This window comes from Gorilla gorilla, chromosome 11 (assembly GCF_029281585.2).
Source record: "Gorilla gorilla gorilla isolate KB3781 chromosome 11, NHGRI_mGorGor1-v2.1_pri, whole genome shotgun sequence".
Lineage (NCBI taxonomy): Eukaryota > Metazoa > Chordata > Mammalia > Primates > Hominidae > Gorilla > Gorilla gorilla.
The window spans coordinates 54,830,191-54,847,837 of NC_073235.2; the positions used below are offsets into that span (position 1 = coordinate 54,830,191).

The window sequence follows — 17,647 nt, forward strand, 5'->3', positions numbered from 1 at the left end:
AGTCAGGTCCAATCTTTTCTGTAAGACACCTTGCTCAAGACTGCTGTGAAGGAATAAGAGAACTGCAGCCAAAGATCATCCCAAAGCCTCCCAGAACACTCTATCATTATATCCATCTCACATGAAATATGGGTGTGTACATTTTTTCCTTCACTAGATTGGCAAGTATTCCAGCGCAGGGCAAGTCTCTTTTTTTTTTCTCCCACCAAGGAACACAATATCCCATACATAATAGGTGTTTGACAGGTTTTTTTTTTTAATTGAATTGAATCCTTACCTAGCTCCTAGGGTCTGACTATATATACCCATAAATTATACATCTGTTTATAAAACATTTCAATCACATCAAATATATATGGAAGAAAGAACGATAAACAAGCACCCATGGACCCACCCCCCCGTTTATGAAACAGAACTTTGCCAGTGCTTTCGAAGTTCCTTACTGAACTAGATCTTTTAAAAACAGCAACGATTTTCTGAATTTTAATCAGAAGGCATGCATTCCTTCATTCATTGATTCGATTCCGTCATGGTCAGACCCGCCTACTAAGTGTCAACATGATATACACGATGTAAGTATTCCACTGTTGGGGTGAGGAGGGTCAAAAGTGACAATATGCTATCTCCAGAGACTACGGATCGCCTTTGCTGCAAATGGTCCCAACCCGGCCTGGCGCTCTAGAGCAGGCGTGGTTTCTGCGCGCGGACACTTTGGGCAGAAACTACGCGTCCCGGCAGTCCGCGGGGCGAGTGGGCGGAGCCGGGCCGGGGGCGGGGGCCGGGCGCCCGGCGAGAGGGGGCATTGTGTAGGGGAGCGCGGAGCTGCATTTGTCTGCTCGAGGTGCTAGCCAGGCAGGCGCAGCCGTGGCCGGCTAGGGCTGGAAGTGTCAGCGGCGGCCGCGGGCCCGGCAGAAGGCCGAGTAGGAGGGACCACGCGCCGGGGGCTGCGATCTCTGGCAGGGGGCGGTGTGCCAGCGGAGCACCATGCACATAGGCGCCCAGCGCCCGGACTACCCCTCCCGAGGAAAAGAGGCCGGGGCCGCGCTGGGGCGGCGGAGAGCATGAGGGAGGCCGGGGGGCGGCTCGGCTTGGAGCGCTGCTAGGGAGCGGTGCGCGCCGCACACCCGCCTGGGCGCGGCGGAGGGCGGGGAGCCGGGCAGGTCGCGCCTGCGGGCGGCAGCCGACCGCCGGGAGCTGTTCTGATTGCTGACGCGCACGCTAGGGGCCCGGAGCAGCCCCCGGCCCCGGCGCGCCGCCGACATGGGCAACGCGGGGAGCATGGATTCGCAGCAGACCGATTTCAGGGCGCACAACGTGCCTTTGAAGCTGCCGATGCCAGAGCCAGGTGAACTGGAGGAGCGATTTGCCATCGTGCTGGTGAGTGCGCGGCGGCGGTCGGGCGCGGGGACCCGGGGACCCGGGGCCCCCGGCCGGGCGGCGCAGCTGACCCCCGCCCCTCCCCTTCACCCCGTGCCGGGAGCGAGCCTCCATTCCCGAGGGGGAGGCTCCCGCTTTCCCCTTTGTGGCCCCCCAGCACTCCTCTTTACCCCCCGGCAGTCCCCCGCTCTCAGCCTCTCGGGGTCCCGGGATGGGGATGGGGGCTCGGGGCCGGCTGCCCAACCAGCCTCGAACCCATTGTCTGGCTGGAGAGGCACCTCACGGCGCGTGTGCCCGGGAGGTGCGGCGTGGGCGTGAAGAGAAGGTGGCGCGGGCTTGGGAGGAGGAGGTGGCGAGCCGCTTAGGCTTTTTAAAAAAAAAAAAAAAAAACCCTGAGCCCCTGCGGACCATCCCTCGGGCGGCCAGCCCGGGACCTGCGAAGTCCCCGGCAGATGGGGCGCATGTGGCCGGCCGCGGCGCCGCGCCGGGCGGTGAGCGGAGGCGAACTTGGAGGGCTGACGTCGCGGCTTGGCCAAGGGGAGCTTCCCCGAAAGGGAAAGCGGAGACCCACAGCAGTGCGGCGCCCCGGCCCTTGGCGAGGAGCAGGGGCATCTGAAACCCAGGCCGGGGAGAACCTCAGCGCGTTCCCTTTAGACTTAAATCTTAAACCACAAAAATGTGGAGTTTTGCGGGGACGTGTTGCGAGCTGTCCTGACTGCACGGGCGACCCCTCCCCTCCTCTTGCACGCCCAGCCAGGTCCCCCGCTCCCTCCTGCATTCCGCTTCTCCCAGCTTTCCAGCTCCTCAAATCCAGGACTCTGAAAACTCCCCTCTTTCTCCCTTTCCTGCTGGGACAGTGTCTGGGCCCCTCCCAGCCGAGGCTTGTGCTGTGAGCTGCAGAGGGTGTGGCGGCTTGCCCCAGCCAGGATCTGGACTGCAGTTGGTCCCCCAGACTACCAGTTTTAGTGTCCCAGCCTTTTCTAAGGGTTGTTGGGAGGGACACACACAGGCGAGATTGGGCGCATTCCTACTCCTGACACTTGGACACTTCTCTTTTCCTAGTTGGTTACCTCTAAACTCCACAAGACTAGGCAGCAAGGGAAACTCGTGATCCGGGCAGCCAACGATTGTGCCTGCCTGCGGGTTTTCTTTTCTTCTTTTGTTTTCATGAAAACTTACAACTTTGGCAGAGGATTCGAGTTCTAGATCAAAAATCGGTTTTCTGAGGTGTGCTCAGCTACAGGACGTTCAAATTGCCTGCCTTCAGGCCTTGAAAAAGGAATGGTTTGGTATGGGAAGTGATGTTCTGGATGGCAGGTTAGCTGTGTGCTCTTTGGGAGAACTGAGCTCTCTCTCCCGCCACCTGGAAACTCTGGTGTGGCCGTCGGGGAGACAGATGAGGTTGCTTGTGTTGCTTTGCATCTCCTGTGATCTCCCACAGCTGCTCCCACCGTTGTGCAAGATGGGACACTGAAATGAAACGGCCTAGGCATAATTCTCAAGGCGGCCTGGGTGCATACTTGACCTGCTTTTCCAGAGACAAACGTTTTTCTTCAAAACCCTCTTCCTACTAGACATATGGTTCTTACCTCCTGGCTCTGGCTTTTTTTCCTCCTGGCTCTGGCTTTTTTGTTTTTCCATCCATGCTGTGGTGTTGTGTGTATGTGTGTGTGTGTGTGTGTGTGTGTGTGTCTGAATACTTGTGGTGGAGGAGCCAGTGACACAGGGAAACCAGTGCAGCAGCCATAATAATAACAATAATGCAATTAAGTTCTGCTTGACTAGGATAGCATTTTTTTTTGCTTGAGGTTTCATTTACCCTGCTGATTAATAACACGTGGTGTGAATTAATCTTTAGAAAAATAATGTCCCATCATTAACATGGTGGATTTGTGTTTTTGTTAAGGCTAGCAGTTGCAGATATAGTATTTAGACAATTATGATTGTACATCCCAAGCTTCTTGGGGCAGTGTTGTTGTGGCTACTTTTACACTACTGTGTGTCACAGTTACTGGGTGCAATTCCTTTTAAAATTGTTTACAATATTCTAAGCCTCTCAATCAAGAAACAAAAACAATACCAGGCTGACCTTTTATTGAGTAGAGACAAAGCTTTTGGGGGACCAGGTCAGCTTGGGAACCCTCTTCCTAGGGACGCATTTGGACCATTGATGCGTTCCTTGTCCCAGGTCAGCTCCACTTGCTCTTTGACAATCTGTGAGAGGAGTTGAAACCTTCCAGATCATCTCCGTGGGCCACTAGAAGTGCGCAGTGTTGGTGATTTCTCTTGTTTTTTTTTTTTTTTTTTCTGGAGTTGTGTGTGTGATAATCTCAACTTTGCTTTTCTTCATGAGTTGCTTAAGAAATCAGTTCAAACCATTTAATTGTGGACATCAATCTTGAAGGACAAGTTTTAAGTGGCAGATTTTTAAGTATGTATGTGGAGGGCAATGGAAATTGTGTTGGCATTATTGATACCAGTTCAACTTTCTTGTATAATAAAGATCATACGGGTGTTTTGGGAGGAAAACCAGATAGTAATACTGTATAGAAAAGTGTCTAAGCACCTCATTGTAAGTATGGCTTACATCAATAATTAACAGACTGTTTCAAGCTAGGAAAACAGTTCCTCCCAACTTCCAGCTCTAGAATTTTGAAGGCCTCAGGGAGAAGTAAATAAAAATTAAAATGACAAAAGTCCATTTTATTTCTTGTTAGGAAAGCCTTAAGAGAGAACAAATCTATTCAATGACTATACCCTCCCTCCCCATCAGTTTATATGGGTTAAATTGTGCGAATATAAAAAATTAGTGGGTATGAATGGAAATGAGATAATAAAAGACTAATGAATTAAGAGTAGAGGGGTGAACTTTGAAAAGTAATCTTTTTAATAGAAAAAAATGGAGTTAGTGACTAGCAAAAATTGGATCCCAGTGTTAGGAGTTTAATCCTCCCAAGGATAGGTATCTTCAGTATCATTATAGTAATAGTTATAAAACTTATATTTAAGGGAAAAGATTACTGTCTTAGTGTATACATTTAAACCATTTGCTTCCCTGTATTGACCTTTCAGGTAGAGCTGGAAGGTGAGATACACACACACATATGTATATATATATATATGCATATGCCTTTGTGTGTGTGTATGTGCAATGTTTCTGTTATACTCTAACCTATGTACATGGAAGTGTTTCATAAATTATAAAGTCAGCCACGTACTTCAATCTTTGTTCTTTTAGGATGTAAGGATGTATATATTTCATAGGTAATATTAGCCTGTGTTTTTTGGGGGTTCTTCACATCTGTAATAGCCATGTGGCCCTCCATTGTATTTATTAACCATTGTCTAATTTTGGGGGTTGCATCAAGCTTGTCAACCACTGCCTGTGGGCCTCATGGGCCCAACGCAAATTCATAAACTTTCTTAAAACATTATGAGATTTATTTCATGATTTTTTTTTTTAAGCTCATCGGCTATCGTTAGTGTTAGTGTATTTTATGTGTGGCCCAAGACAATTCTTCTTCTCCAGTGTGGCCCAGGGAAGCCAAAAGATTGGACATCCTGGGTTACATACACACATCCACAAATACTCCCATGTCCTTTATTTTTAAAGATGATGATAAGAAGGTGGTTCTTGGTGGATGTGGTGAACAACTGATGGTTTTTGTCCGAGAATACCTGTTTCTACATTAGACACTCCATAATATTATTCACTCATTTTTGGCTTGCAGTCACTGTTTACAACTTAAAAGGCACACCCTTGGATGCCTTTGCTGAAGAGCTGTCCTAAAAATTCTTTTGTTGAGTTTCAGAGGAAAGGACAATTTTAAGTCTGTGTCTTAGCTGCTGTATCTTATGCAATATCAGGTGTCAGGCAGCACTGCAAACAGATTTAAAATTATTAGGAAGTAATGGTTTAGGGCAGTATTATATTTGGTATCAGGAACTGCTTTGTTATCTGATTAATTTGAGTCCATTTCCTTCTCATTTTTTTTTCTGCATGTCCTGAGATTGAATGTGGTCATTTTGTTTTAGGAAGGAGTGGGAACATTTTCTGAGTATCTACTATAAGTAGGCCTTTTACATGTTCCCATTTAATGCTCACAGTAACTAATGCTATCAGCAATATTATAGATGCATAAGTAATGATTATTTAGGCTGGGCACAGTGGCTCACCCCTATAATCCCAGCACTTTGGGAGGCTGAGGTGAGAGGATCGCTTGAGCCCAGGAATTCGAGACCAGCCTGGGCAACATGGTGAGATCCTGTCTCTATGAAAAAAGAAAAAAAAAGATTAGCCAGGTGTGGTGGCTTGCACCTGTAGTCCCACCTACACAAGAGGCTGAGGTGGGAGGATCATTTGAGTCCTGGAGGTCGAGGCTGAAGTGACCTGTGTTCATACCGTTGCATTCCAGCCTGGGTGACAAAGTAAGACCAGGTCTCAAAAAAGAAAAAGATATCTAAGTTGCCTAAAATTATACAGTTATTAAATAACCAATCTGGTCTTTCAGCAGAGATTTGGATCTGTTCCCTACTCCCCCTGGCCTTTCTTTTATATTATGCTTCCTTAGGCTTAGAACTGGGAAGAAAAAAAGGGCCTGCGACTAGCAGTAAAAAATTCCTGTCTGGTTAGTGCAAATTTCAGACTGGATAAAGTTGGCAGAAATTCTTCAGAAGTGACTGAAGTGAGGTGCATTTGAAGTTTCTTCTCTTTAGATGTCAAGCCTTTTGGCATCTTCACTGTGCTCTCCTATTTTCAAGCATGGAGTTAAAAATTGATCTGGTCCAAAAAGGTGCTCTTCAGTTTTTCTTTTCAAGGCAGATTTGAAATACCTTGGTTGAAAAGTTTGTTCTCCAAATCAGAAGGAATAGGTAACCTGTCAGTGCAACGCATATACTCCAAATGTGAAACCTGTGAAAAGGAAAGGAAGGTCAAGTTGTTGTTTTTTTTGTTTGTTTTTCTTTTTGAGATGGAGTCTTGCTCTGTCGCCCAGGCTGGAGTGCAGTGGTGCAATATTGGCTCACTGCAACCTCTGCTACCCGGGTTCAAGTGATTCTCCTGCCTCAGCCTCCTGGGTAGCTGGGATTACAGGTGTGTGCCACCATGCCTGGCTGATTTTTGTATTTTTAGTAGAGATGGGGTTTCAGCATCTTGGCCAGGCTGGTCTTGAACTCCTGACCTCGTGATCCACCTGCCTCAGCCTCCCAAAGTGCTGGGATTACAGGTGTGAACCACTGTGCCCGGCCGGAAGGTCAAGTTTTAACGTTTAAGTTTACTTCCCACTGCAAGGTGTTACTCCCTTTCAGCCACTTCCAAGGAAAGCACTTGCCATAAAGTCTGTGAAGCAGATGGGCGGGTGGGAGTGTAGTGAGGCCATCAGATGCTGCTGATTTGTATTCTCATATTCTTTCTCCTGTTGTGAGGGGAAGAGAGTGTGGAAGAGGGGTGGTGGAGTGTTGGCACTTTGAACCATTACAGTTTCACCCTAGGCAGTAACTCCCTGAGCTGTTTTATTCTCCAAAGTGGGAATATATGGTTAGGGCTGTTATCATTATCAGGATGCATTTTTTCCTCCTAATAATACCAGTAAAAACTGTGGCAATATATTGGGGTATCTGGGATAGAAGTTGATCAAATGCAAGTGTTTGGCTCCAGGAAGAGACTGGCAACAGTGTAAAGTGATGAAATTTGGGGAGAGATGGTATGCGTGGCCTTAAATCCGTAAGTGATAAGAAGTACTTTGGCTTGTGGCCTGTCATTTAACATTGGCCTGGGAGGCAGGAGACCTAGTTTCTAGAATCATATTTGCTGCACCAACTTGGACAAGTGAAACTCTTTCCTCTGGCCCTTTGTTTTCCTCCTTTGTGAATGGGAATAAAATTTGGCACAATTGTTAATATAGCTGTGAGATGATGGAAATCATACCACTTGAAAACATAAAATTTCCAGAACATAATACATTGTGATTCATTAGTTGACGCTGGCTTTTGAAGAGCTTTCAGGTGGAAATGTGTGTAGGGGTGTTCTGTGTGGTCTAAAGAGTAGAATTCCCCAGGGTCAGTGACTGAAAGTCATATGAGCATAGGGAAAAATATTCTAACATGTAGAGTTGTTGAAAATGGATGGTGAGTTCTCCGTTAAAGTTATTCAGATAATCTGTGTGACAAACACTGGTGATTGGAAGGCCCTTTGCAGCCCAAGAAGATAGGAAGTACATTATTGGCTCGAAAGTTACCCTCTTTGAGGTGAGTCTGCCACTTGCAGGTTCTAGACATAGAATTATAACACCTGAGAGTGGGGAAAGATCTCCTGGTAGGTGCTTCCTGGGCTCAAAGAAAAAGATACGTATGGGCTGATGTTTGTTCTGGAAGTTCATTTGACTTTATGAGAACTGTTGCTTAAAGGGTTTGGTCTTAATGAACAGTGCTCTTCTTTTTCATATTTAGAGCTTGGGGAATAGGGACAAGGTAAAGTGGGCTCTCCAGCCCTCAGGTTTAAGCAAGTAATAGATGTCAAAAAAGTAGCTAATACAAGAAGCACTGATTATAGATGATTGCCCCTCCTTTGCAAGAGGACGCTGTAACTGGAGTACTTTTAGGAACAAAGCATTGAATCCTTATAAAAGAAGGAACAGCCTAGAGGAACTTAGGAGGGAAGGTGAGTTACAAGCTATACAGTTGCTTGGCAGATCTCATCTTGTAGAGCGGCTCTTTATGGAGTGCCACCCCCATCCCTGCAAATAAGAAGTGTGTCCCTAGGCTTTGGAGTCATGGTTCCTTAGAGAGCCTTCATGTACCTTCTTAGTTCTCACCTACTTGAACACTGGGGACAGAGATAGCTCATTGCTTGTCTTCCCTTTAGAATTCCATCTGTTCATACTGCAGGGTGATCTTCCTCCCTCCTCCCCAGTGACCCCTTCCTCCTTTCCAGAAACCTTGTCTTTCAACATAAATGCCAAGGACTATGCAGTTTCCAACTGATAGCATATAATTTGGAAGCAATGTCTAAGGGAAGAGCTGTTAGGTTGGAGAGCTGCCTCTTGAACTGTGATCTCAACCAAGGCCCGCAGATGTGGACCAGACGGGCTTGGAATTCTGAAATTGGGCAACATTCAGCCCTATTTACCAGGTATGATGGTATTTGATGTTGACAGATAAAAATGTACATTCTTTTCACTCTCTGAAAAAACAAACAGAAAAACATGACCATCAGTGTTCACTGGTAGGCAATTATCACAAACTCTCTATGATTTCTAGTCTTGTATAGTTTCTAGGACAAACTTCATATAGTTTCTGTGATTCCATGATCTTCAGTGTTCTTGTTTAGCCTGTAATTGACTTTGGTGACTCTCATTTCACATGTAACCTTAGTCTACTTTTTTCTTTGCAGAAGTTCTGATGCATTTGTAAGCCCCTGTAACCATTGCCACAGAAGCTGAAAGCCTTGAGGTGTTTAGACCCTGCTATCCCCAGAAGTAATCTCACTTGACTGACTTTTGCGCATAGAAGATGCCCATGGCTTGGTTTTGGGAATGATGTCAAATATCAAATAGTTCATATTTTTTTGTTTTGAGATGGATTCTCCTTCTGTCATCCGGGCTGGCGTACAGTGGCGTGATCTCAGCTCACTACAACCTCTGCCTCCTGGGTTCAAGCGATCCTCCTGCCTCAGCCTCCTGAGTAGCTGGGATTACAGGCACGCACCACCACACCCAGCTAGTTTTTGTACTTTTAGTAGAGACAAGGTTTCACCACATTGGCCAGGCTGGTCTTGAACTCCTGACCTCAAGTGATCCACCAGTCTTGGCATCTCAAAGTGCTGGGATTACAGGCATAAGCCACCACACCCGGCTTAAATAGTTCACATTTTTGACCATGTGCCTGGTGCTGGGACACTAACGTGTGACTGATGGTGCTTTTAAATAACACATCTCACTAGTCTCAAGACCTGTCTTGGTTGAGGGTTTGCTCAGGAACCTGACTTCCCTTCCTTGTTTTTTTTTCTCTCCGTGGAAGTTTGGCAGAACACCTTATTTAAGCTAGAATAAGGTTATTGGTAAGTTAAAGTAGTGGTTCTCAAACTTGGTTGTGCATTGACATCACTTGGCGATCCTCAGAAAGTACAAGTGGGCCAGGTACAGTGGCTCACGCCTGTAATCCCAGCACTTTGGGAGGCCAAGACAGGAGGATCACTTGAGGCCAGGAGTCCTAGACCAGTGTGGAGCAACATAGGGAGACCTCATTTCTACTACTAATGAAAATTAGCAGGTGTGGTGGTGCATGCCTGTAGTCACAGCTTACCTGGGAGGCTGAGGCAGGAGGATTGCTTGAGCCCAGAAGTTTGAGATTGCAGTGAGCTATGATCATGCCACTGCACTCTAGTCTGGGCAACAGAGCAAGACTATCTCTAAAACAAAAACAAAAACAAAAACCCACAAATGCCTGGGTTCCACTCCCAGAAATTCTGATAAATTTGTCTGGAATGTGACCTGGGCATCAGGATTTTTAAAAGCTCCCTAGAAGGTTTGAATGTGCAGCCAAGGTTGACAGCCACTGTGCTAGATGTTTTCCCCCTTTTTCTTCCTACCCCAAAGACCAAGCCAATTTGCCTATGAGTTAAAACCAGTAGAAAACAAGATAATGAGTGTAATAGAAAAGGGATTGTTTAAGAAGTTAAACAGAATTTTGGTTAGATTAGGCAAAATTGAGAAGGTTGAGAAGAGTTAAAAAAAGAAAGATATTTGATTCAACTAAAAGCAACAAGATGAAAAAATACAGAAGAAAAGGATAAATCCTGTTGAATGGTAGAGAGACTTTATTTAACTATTTAAGAAATGACCACCAAATTATCATAATGAAAATTTGTGAGAAAATTCTATACATATGGTATAAGATTAAGCAATGACCCAGAAGTATACTTCTGGAGTAGAACAATCAATAAATCAATTGCATTTTTGCTTAGGCCTCCATTCTGTAGCCTAATTGTTTGTTGGTTCAATGCAGGCCTTTTGCTTTGATCTCTGGTTTTACCATTTACAAAGACTTGATGAGCTTGGCTTCCTGTAGTGAAATTCAAATACACTTGTGAAATGTAAACAACATTCATTTATTAAGAATCCTATAATCAAGGCAAATTGGCATGCTTATATAAGCAATTAGCCTTGAGAATAGAAAGATAAATAGGATGCTAGGTCAAGAATGAGCTGATTGTTCTCAATGCAAGACTCTAGTTATTTCTTTATTCATTATAATGTAAGCAAATAGACATTCCTCTTATTCATAATTTTTAGCATTTGTGGTTTGGGGTTTGAGGACAGCATATGTGGTTTTCTGGGACTGAGAGGATAGTAGCAATTATTGTTTCATTTTGATTTAGAAATATAAATCAATCTTATAAGGAACTGTAGGTGGTTGATTTATGACTAGATAAAACTTTCTAATAATAGGGAACAGGGCAAGAGAGGGTATGGATTTAAATGGGAATAGTAAAGGATAATAATAGTTTTATTTTGGTGGGGAAGGTAAAGAAGATGACAGTTTTACAGTGGCAGAAAGATTGAAAATAGTCTCATCTGCCCTCGTTGAATAAATTGAATAAAAAAGGAATAACATTCTTTTTTTTATTGGCATAGAAGGAAGCATTATGATAACTAATAGCAGGAGAAGTTGGATATGTCATGATCAGATTTGCACCATGGCAACACTCAGTTTTGCCCAGTGAGTTCAGTACTGCTAAAAGTCTTATTTGTGAAAGCTAGAGAACCTAAAATGCAAAGGCAGTGAATTGGGTGAATAGCTTTGTTAGGTTCAGTTCTGGCCCTTTCATTCCCTGATATGGTCACCTTTGTTGTTCTTCCAAAGAAATTTTCTCTTTGGTGACAATGGAGTATCTTGACTAATCAGGGTTCTTTATTCCCAAGGACTTCTGCCTGGTGAACCTAGGAAGCCAAATGTCTTGGGACCAGGATGCCATAAACTTGGATTCCCAGGGCCTTACCATAAAGTCACTCTACGCCAACTAATTTGGCCATCCAGATGCGAACCTGGAGAAGCCGTTTAGAACTCTGTGGCCTCCTGGGCTTGTGCAGCCCTTCCCCTTGCCAGTGTTTACACCCTCCAGTGCCTTTTATAGCAGAATGTTTGGTTTGGTTCTCAGGGTCCACTCTTTGGAAAGCATTGTTTGGCTTAGAAATCTCCAGATCCTTTGTGAATTTACCAGGTCTCATTTCTCATTTAATTATACAAGTCTTTAACATTAAACACCTATAGTTTTTTTTTCTTTTTCTTCTTTTTAGATGGAGTCTCACTCTGTTGCCCATGCTGGAGTGCAGTGGCACAATCTTGGCTCACTGCAACCTCCACCTCCTGGGTTCAAGCGATTCTCCTGCCTCAGCCTCCAGAGTGGCTGGGATTACAGGTGCATGCCTCCATGCCCGGCTAATTTTTGTATTTGTAGTAGAGACGGGGTTTCACCATGTTGCCCAAGCTGCTCTTGAACTCCCAACCTCAGGTGATCCGCCCACCTCAGCCTCCCAAAGTGCTGGGATTACAGGTGTGAGCCACTGTACCTGGCCTATACTTTTGTTATTTCACCAGTAATTATCAGAAGTTTTGGCAGGGTGTGGTGGCTCACAACTGTAATTCCAGTGCTTTGGGAGGCTGAGGTGGGAGAACTGCTTGAGGCCTGGAGTTTGAGACCAGCCTGGGCAACAGCAAGATCCTGTGCCTATGAAAATTAAAAAAAGAAACCACACACAAAAAAACTGGCTTAGTGGCACACTCCCTGTAGTCCTAGCTACTTGGGAGGCTGAGGTGGGAGAACTGCTTGAGCCCAGCAGTTCGAGGCTGAAGTGAGCTGTGATCATGCCACTGTACTACAGCCTGGGTGACAAAGTAAGATACCCTATCTCTAACAACAAAAAAAGTTCCACGATTGATTTCCTCTGATGTTTCTAATGATAATGGAGAAATTTAAAAATTCTTTCTTGGTCATTTTTTAGAATGATATTACCTGATCCTCTTTTAAAAAAATCTTTTCATGGCCAGGCACGGTGGCTCAGACTGGGCGCCATGGCTCATGCCTATAATCCCAGCGCTTTGGGAGGCCGAGGTGGGCAGATCACGAGGTCAGGAGTTCGAGACCAGCCTGGCCAACATGGTGAAACCCCGTATCTACTAAAGATACAAAAAATTAGCTGGGCATAGTGGCGCACACCTGTAGTCCCAGCTACTTGGGAGGCTGAGGCAGGAGAATCGCTTGAACCTGGGAAGCGGAGGTTGCAGTGAGCCGAGATCCTGCCACAGCACTCCAGTCTGGGTGACAGGGCGATATTCCGTCTAAAAAAAAAAAAAAAATTTTTTTTTCACAAACCAGACACGGTTGCAACCAACTCCCGGATCAGGAATCAGAATCCCTCCCTCCCTCTTGTTCTTCAGGAGTGGTGAGACTTGGCTTCTGGTCTCCCAGCCACAGTTATTGCTCACCTGAACTTTCTCAGCGGTCACACTTCACGTGGAAGAGAGTAGGCCACAGGATTGTGCCTTGTGGTCTGACTCCAAGTGACTCTAACCATGAGGTTTCCACCACTTCCTTTGAGAGCGTTCCTAGTCCAAGTAGGCCTGAGCATTAGGAAATATTGACACTGCAGCATTTTCTTGTTGCTTTTAGTTATATCATCATTGATCACCTTAATGGTATTTTTGTTTGTGTGTATAGTATCTCTGCTTTTCATAATACTGAGAAGAGGATATTTTGATTTGTGTTCCCAAAGTAAAGCATGAATGGGGAGGGATGGCCACAGAGAAAATGAGCATTTGAAATTTTGGGCATTAATACTTGGAATTACGGATATGTAGGTACAAAATTTATGTACTCCTTCTCAAGTGTAAGTTCTGGCCTTTAGCTTTTGTTATCTTTCTTGATGACTCTTGAAATATTAAAAGGTATAAGATTGTGAATTTCATGTTCTGGTTCAATTTCCCATCACAGCCCTATTGTGTTATTCCAGACATTATTAATAGATAAAATTTGAGGGGCTCATGGCCACGTTTGTTGATCTCTCTTCTTTTCTCTCCTTTGTAACTCCTGTATCCCTCACAGCCTTCTTCCTGAAGCCAGCTACGACGTGGCCAGACCCATCTCCTCTTCTGTTTCTTTACAAGTCCCTAACTTGGAAGTTTTTTTTTTTTTCTTTTTCATTTTTTAATCCCTGTCCCCAGATTAGGCCTGTGCTTTCTCTCCTTTGTATTTTTTTCCCCTGGTGATTCCCCTGCATAGGATGGGCTCTCTTTGCTTCTCTGCTTACTGAAACTATACCAGCCTTCAAAGTTTTCTACAGTCCCACTTTTTCCGAGGGTCCTTACAGACCCACGTCAGCATGGGGGTGATGAGAAAAACAACTCTCCTTACTTTGATCGCTTTGTGGTATGAATTATCTCTTACTCATGAGGCACTTGGTTAAATATCACTTTGTATAAGTTCTGATTGTAAAATAGGGAGATGCTTTCATGTGTAGCTTTGTAGTTGCTCATTACATTCTTAGCCATTTGTTTGTGTCTTTGTTTCACCTGCCAATTCACACTGTGGGCTCCTGAAAGGCAAGGATCATGTCTTACGGGGTCTGACAGCTTTTACTTGTCTTAGCCTTGGGAAGGGTCCCAGCAAATGATTGCTGACTTGATAAGGGAACAGTGCCCACTGAAAGAGGACTGGGAATTGGAGTGGCTGCTCTGGATACCTATTTAACTGACCACACTAGGCTGACTGTTAATTGCACATAACTTGCCTTTGTGTTGAAATGACACTTGGTGATAGATTCTTATTCATATTGGTATTCCCCTTATCACTTGACTGTGGTAGGTGTCCAAGAATACGAAACATTCAGAGACAACAAGTTGGCATCATGCTTCCCTGACTCCTTGTGAATTAGCAGAAGAGGAGGGCAGTTTATATTTTCTTTTTTGTTGGAGTGAGGTAAGTTTAAATGGGCAGCGTTCTTTGTTTCGGCATGTTAGTGCTTTGCTGTTTGCAGAGTGCTCTGCAATTGTCTTCTGTGCTTCTAAGGGTTTTAAATAAATGAGACAAATAGGGCATGAGACTGGATGGCTTGAAGTTATATAAGAAGGTGGTGAAGTTTGTGGTCCAGTCCTAGGTCTTCATACTAAAACTCTGGGGTGCATTCCACTGTAAACTAATGATGTTTATGAATTCTCTCGAGTTCTGTTAGGTGCCTTATATGCATTATCGTTGATGCTCGTGACAACTTTTCCAGGGAGGTATTGTCTTCCTTTTACTAATGAGACAATGGGCTGAGGGTGTTAACGTGGCCACTACCCAATCCTGGGGGCAGAGTTTGAATCCAGGCCTGCCTGAGACAGCCTGCTTCTTTCTACTGCACTACACTATTATGTTTTCTGAGTTAGCTATAAGATGTCATTAAATGTATGATTCTTGTTCGTTCTTCACATACCCTCCGTACTAAACTCATTTATTCATACAATAGCTGCTTTGAATGAGTCCAACTTGTGTTATATGCTGCAAAATCTGACCTTAATCTCAAGGGACTCAGGATGTAGCTGGGGAAACAAGCAACAATAAGCAACCCAGAGAGCTTCATAATCAGTGTAGATGTAGATATGCTAAGGGTTTGGAGGGAAGGTGCCTTTTCTGAATTCTGAGTGTTCAGAAAATGTTTCCTTGGAATAGGAAGTAGGTGAGATTCTAGCTCAGTCCCAACCGCTGCTGGGCTGCACTTTTCATTCTACATTGTGCATTTTTGCTCCTTTGGTGCTTATATGCTTTATTCAGACAGTCCAAAAAATATTTATTGAGCGCTTACTGTGTGCCAGGCAGTGTTGTAGGCACTGGAGGATGCTGTACTGAGGTGGGATCGATTGAACGTCTGCTCCCAAGGAATTTACATTTTAATGGGAGGGCATAGAGGGGGAAGCCAGACCTGAAGGGGATGCACAGGTACAGAAATGGAGCATTTAGATGGTGAAAAGTGCCATGAGGAGAATAAAATGGGATATGTGAAGTGGTGTCATCCCGATAAGGTCTGAGTGAGGAGGAGCAGGCAGCTAGTGTGATCAGGTAAGAGCCCTCGGGAGGGAGGAGTAGCCAGAGTGCGATTCGTTTCTCCGTTTGCTGGTTCAGGAGCAGTTTCCAGGGACTCTGGAGCAAGTGAAGGGTCATTCCACAGCATATGGGATATACTCAGCCCAGACAGCTTCAGACCGTGCCCGTGGGACAGCCTCAAGGTGGAGGCTCAGGAGTCTGTCCCCTCACTCTGTTGTCGGTAACAGAGCCATTTCTTGTAGGTGGTTTTGTGTAGCCAGAGTTCTGCCTCTTGTTAAATTCAGGTGATTTTCAAAGAAATGAGTATTTCGAATTGCCATTGTTCTAGACCCATGGGACAGACTGTTTGAGAATGGACTGTTTGATCAGTGTGAGCTGTGCCCTAAATGCAGGCACTCTGAAGGCCAGTACTTAGAATGGCTTTCTTTGTCTGCTTGAAGCTATAGGTTGACCTGGGGCAGGCAAGGTATTATGGAAGAGAATTACTTTATTGCTGTTAACTTGCTACTAGCTTGTAGCTCAGATTCTTTCCCTCTTTTTCTTTTTTATATTTCCTTTACAAAATTATTGTATTTTAAGGGGCATACAAGAATTTTACAAAGAAGGCTGGGCACGGTGGCTCACGCCTGTAATCCCATCACTTTGAGAGGCCGAGGTGGGCAGATCACTTGAGGTCAGGACTTTGAGACCCGCCTGGCCAACACGGTGAAGCCCTGTCTCTATTATAAATACAAAAATCAGCCGGGTATGGTGGCGCGCACTTGTAGTCCCAGCTACTTGGGAGGCTGAGGCAGGAGAATCGCTTGAACCTGAGAGGCGGAGGCTGCAGTGAGCTGAGATCACACCACTGCACTCCAGCCTGGGTAACAGAGTGAGACTCTTTCTCAAAAAGAATTTTATAAAGAGGTGCAATTCTAAAGATAAAAATAAGGTGAAAGTTGTGTATAGTTAAAATTATCCCAAAAATACCTGAAGTTGCCCATGAAGGTACATGTTCAATTCTGTAGTGAAACAACCCTAGAAAGCAATTATTATTTCTTTTAAATTTTACTTTTAAGTTCTGAGATACATGTGCAGAACGTGCAGGTTTGTTACATAGGTATACATGCCATGGTTTGCTGTACCTATCAACCTGTCATCTAGGTTTTAAGCCCTGCATACATTAGGTATTTGTCCTAATGCTCTCCCTCCCCTTTCCCACCAATCCCAGCAGGTTCCATTGTGTGACGTTCACCTCCCGGTGTCCATGTGTTCTCATTGTTCAACCCCCACTTATGAGTGAGAACATGTGGCGTTTGGTTTTCTGTTCCTGTGTTAGTTTGCTGAGAATGATGGTTTTCAGCTTCATCCATGTCCCTGCAAAGGCCATGAACTCATCCTTTTTTATGGCTGCATTGTATTCCGTGGTGTATATGTGCCACATTTTCTTTATCCAGTCTATCATTGATGGGCATTTGGGTTGGTTCCAAGTCTTTGCTATTGTAAATAGTGTTGCAGTAGACATACGTGTGCATGTGTCTTTATAGTAGAATGATTTATAATCTTTTGGGTATATACCCATAATGGGATTGCTGGGTCAAATGGTATTTCTGGTTCTAGATCCTTGAATCACCACACTGTCTTCCACAATGGTGGAACTAATTTACACTCCCACCAACAGTGTAAAAGCATTCCTATTTCTCCACAGCCTCACCAGCATCTGTTGTTTCCTGGCTTTAATAATCACCATTCTAACTGGCATGAGGTGGTATCTCATCGTGGTTTTGATTTGCATTTCTCTAATGACTAGTGTTGATGAGCTCCTAGAAAGCAATTCTTATGCATGTTAAAGTTTGAGAACCTTTAAGCATGATTAAAAGAGAAGCCACAAAAGAAAAGTGGGCAATTCTGACTTAGAACTCTCAGACCTCTAGCAGTGACTGGAGGATGGGTGGGAATTTTGGTATCTTCCTGCTTGCCAGTAGGTTTACACAATTCAATATCAGAATAAGTCTTTAAATACATATTAGTGGCTTTGTTTATTGTGAGGATTTTAAGGCAGCCCTAATGTGGGTTTAAATGTGGATTTCATGCATGTTCAGTAATAATACAGTATAGGTCACTTGTGTATTTCTTTAATCGTTTCAGTAAACATGAATGGTAGCTCAGGAAACCTGAAAGGTAGGTATATCCCTGTCTCATATATGAGAAACT

The 17,647-nt window shown here is 44.6% G+C and overlaps 1 protein-coding gene across 9 annotated transcripts in view; it reads left to right on the plus strand.

The window, feature by feature from the left end:
* Positions 1 to 784: 784 nt before the first annotated feature.
* Positions 785 to 17,647, plus strand: part of FMNL2 (formin like 2) — a 315,524-nt gene continuing 298,661 nt past the window's right edge. For 8 of the 9 annotated variants that reach the window (XM_031008485.3, XM_031008488.3, XM_031008484.3 and 5 more), the window contains exon 1: positions 785 to 1,377. In XM_031008485.3, the coding sequence (XP_030864345.1) occupies positions 1,261 to 1,377 (117 nt within the window). In that variant the 5' untranslated portion in view covers positions 785 to 1,260. The remainder of the gene's footprint in view (positions 1,378 to 17,647) is intronic. The other variant, XM_004032655.5, reaches the window with a different exon arrangement.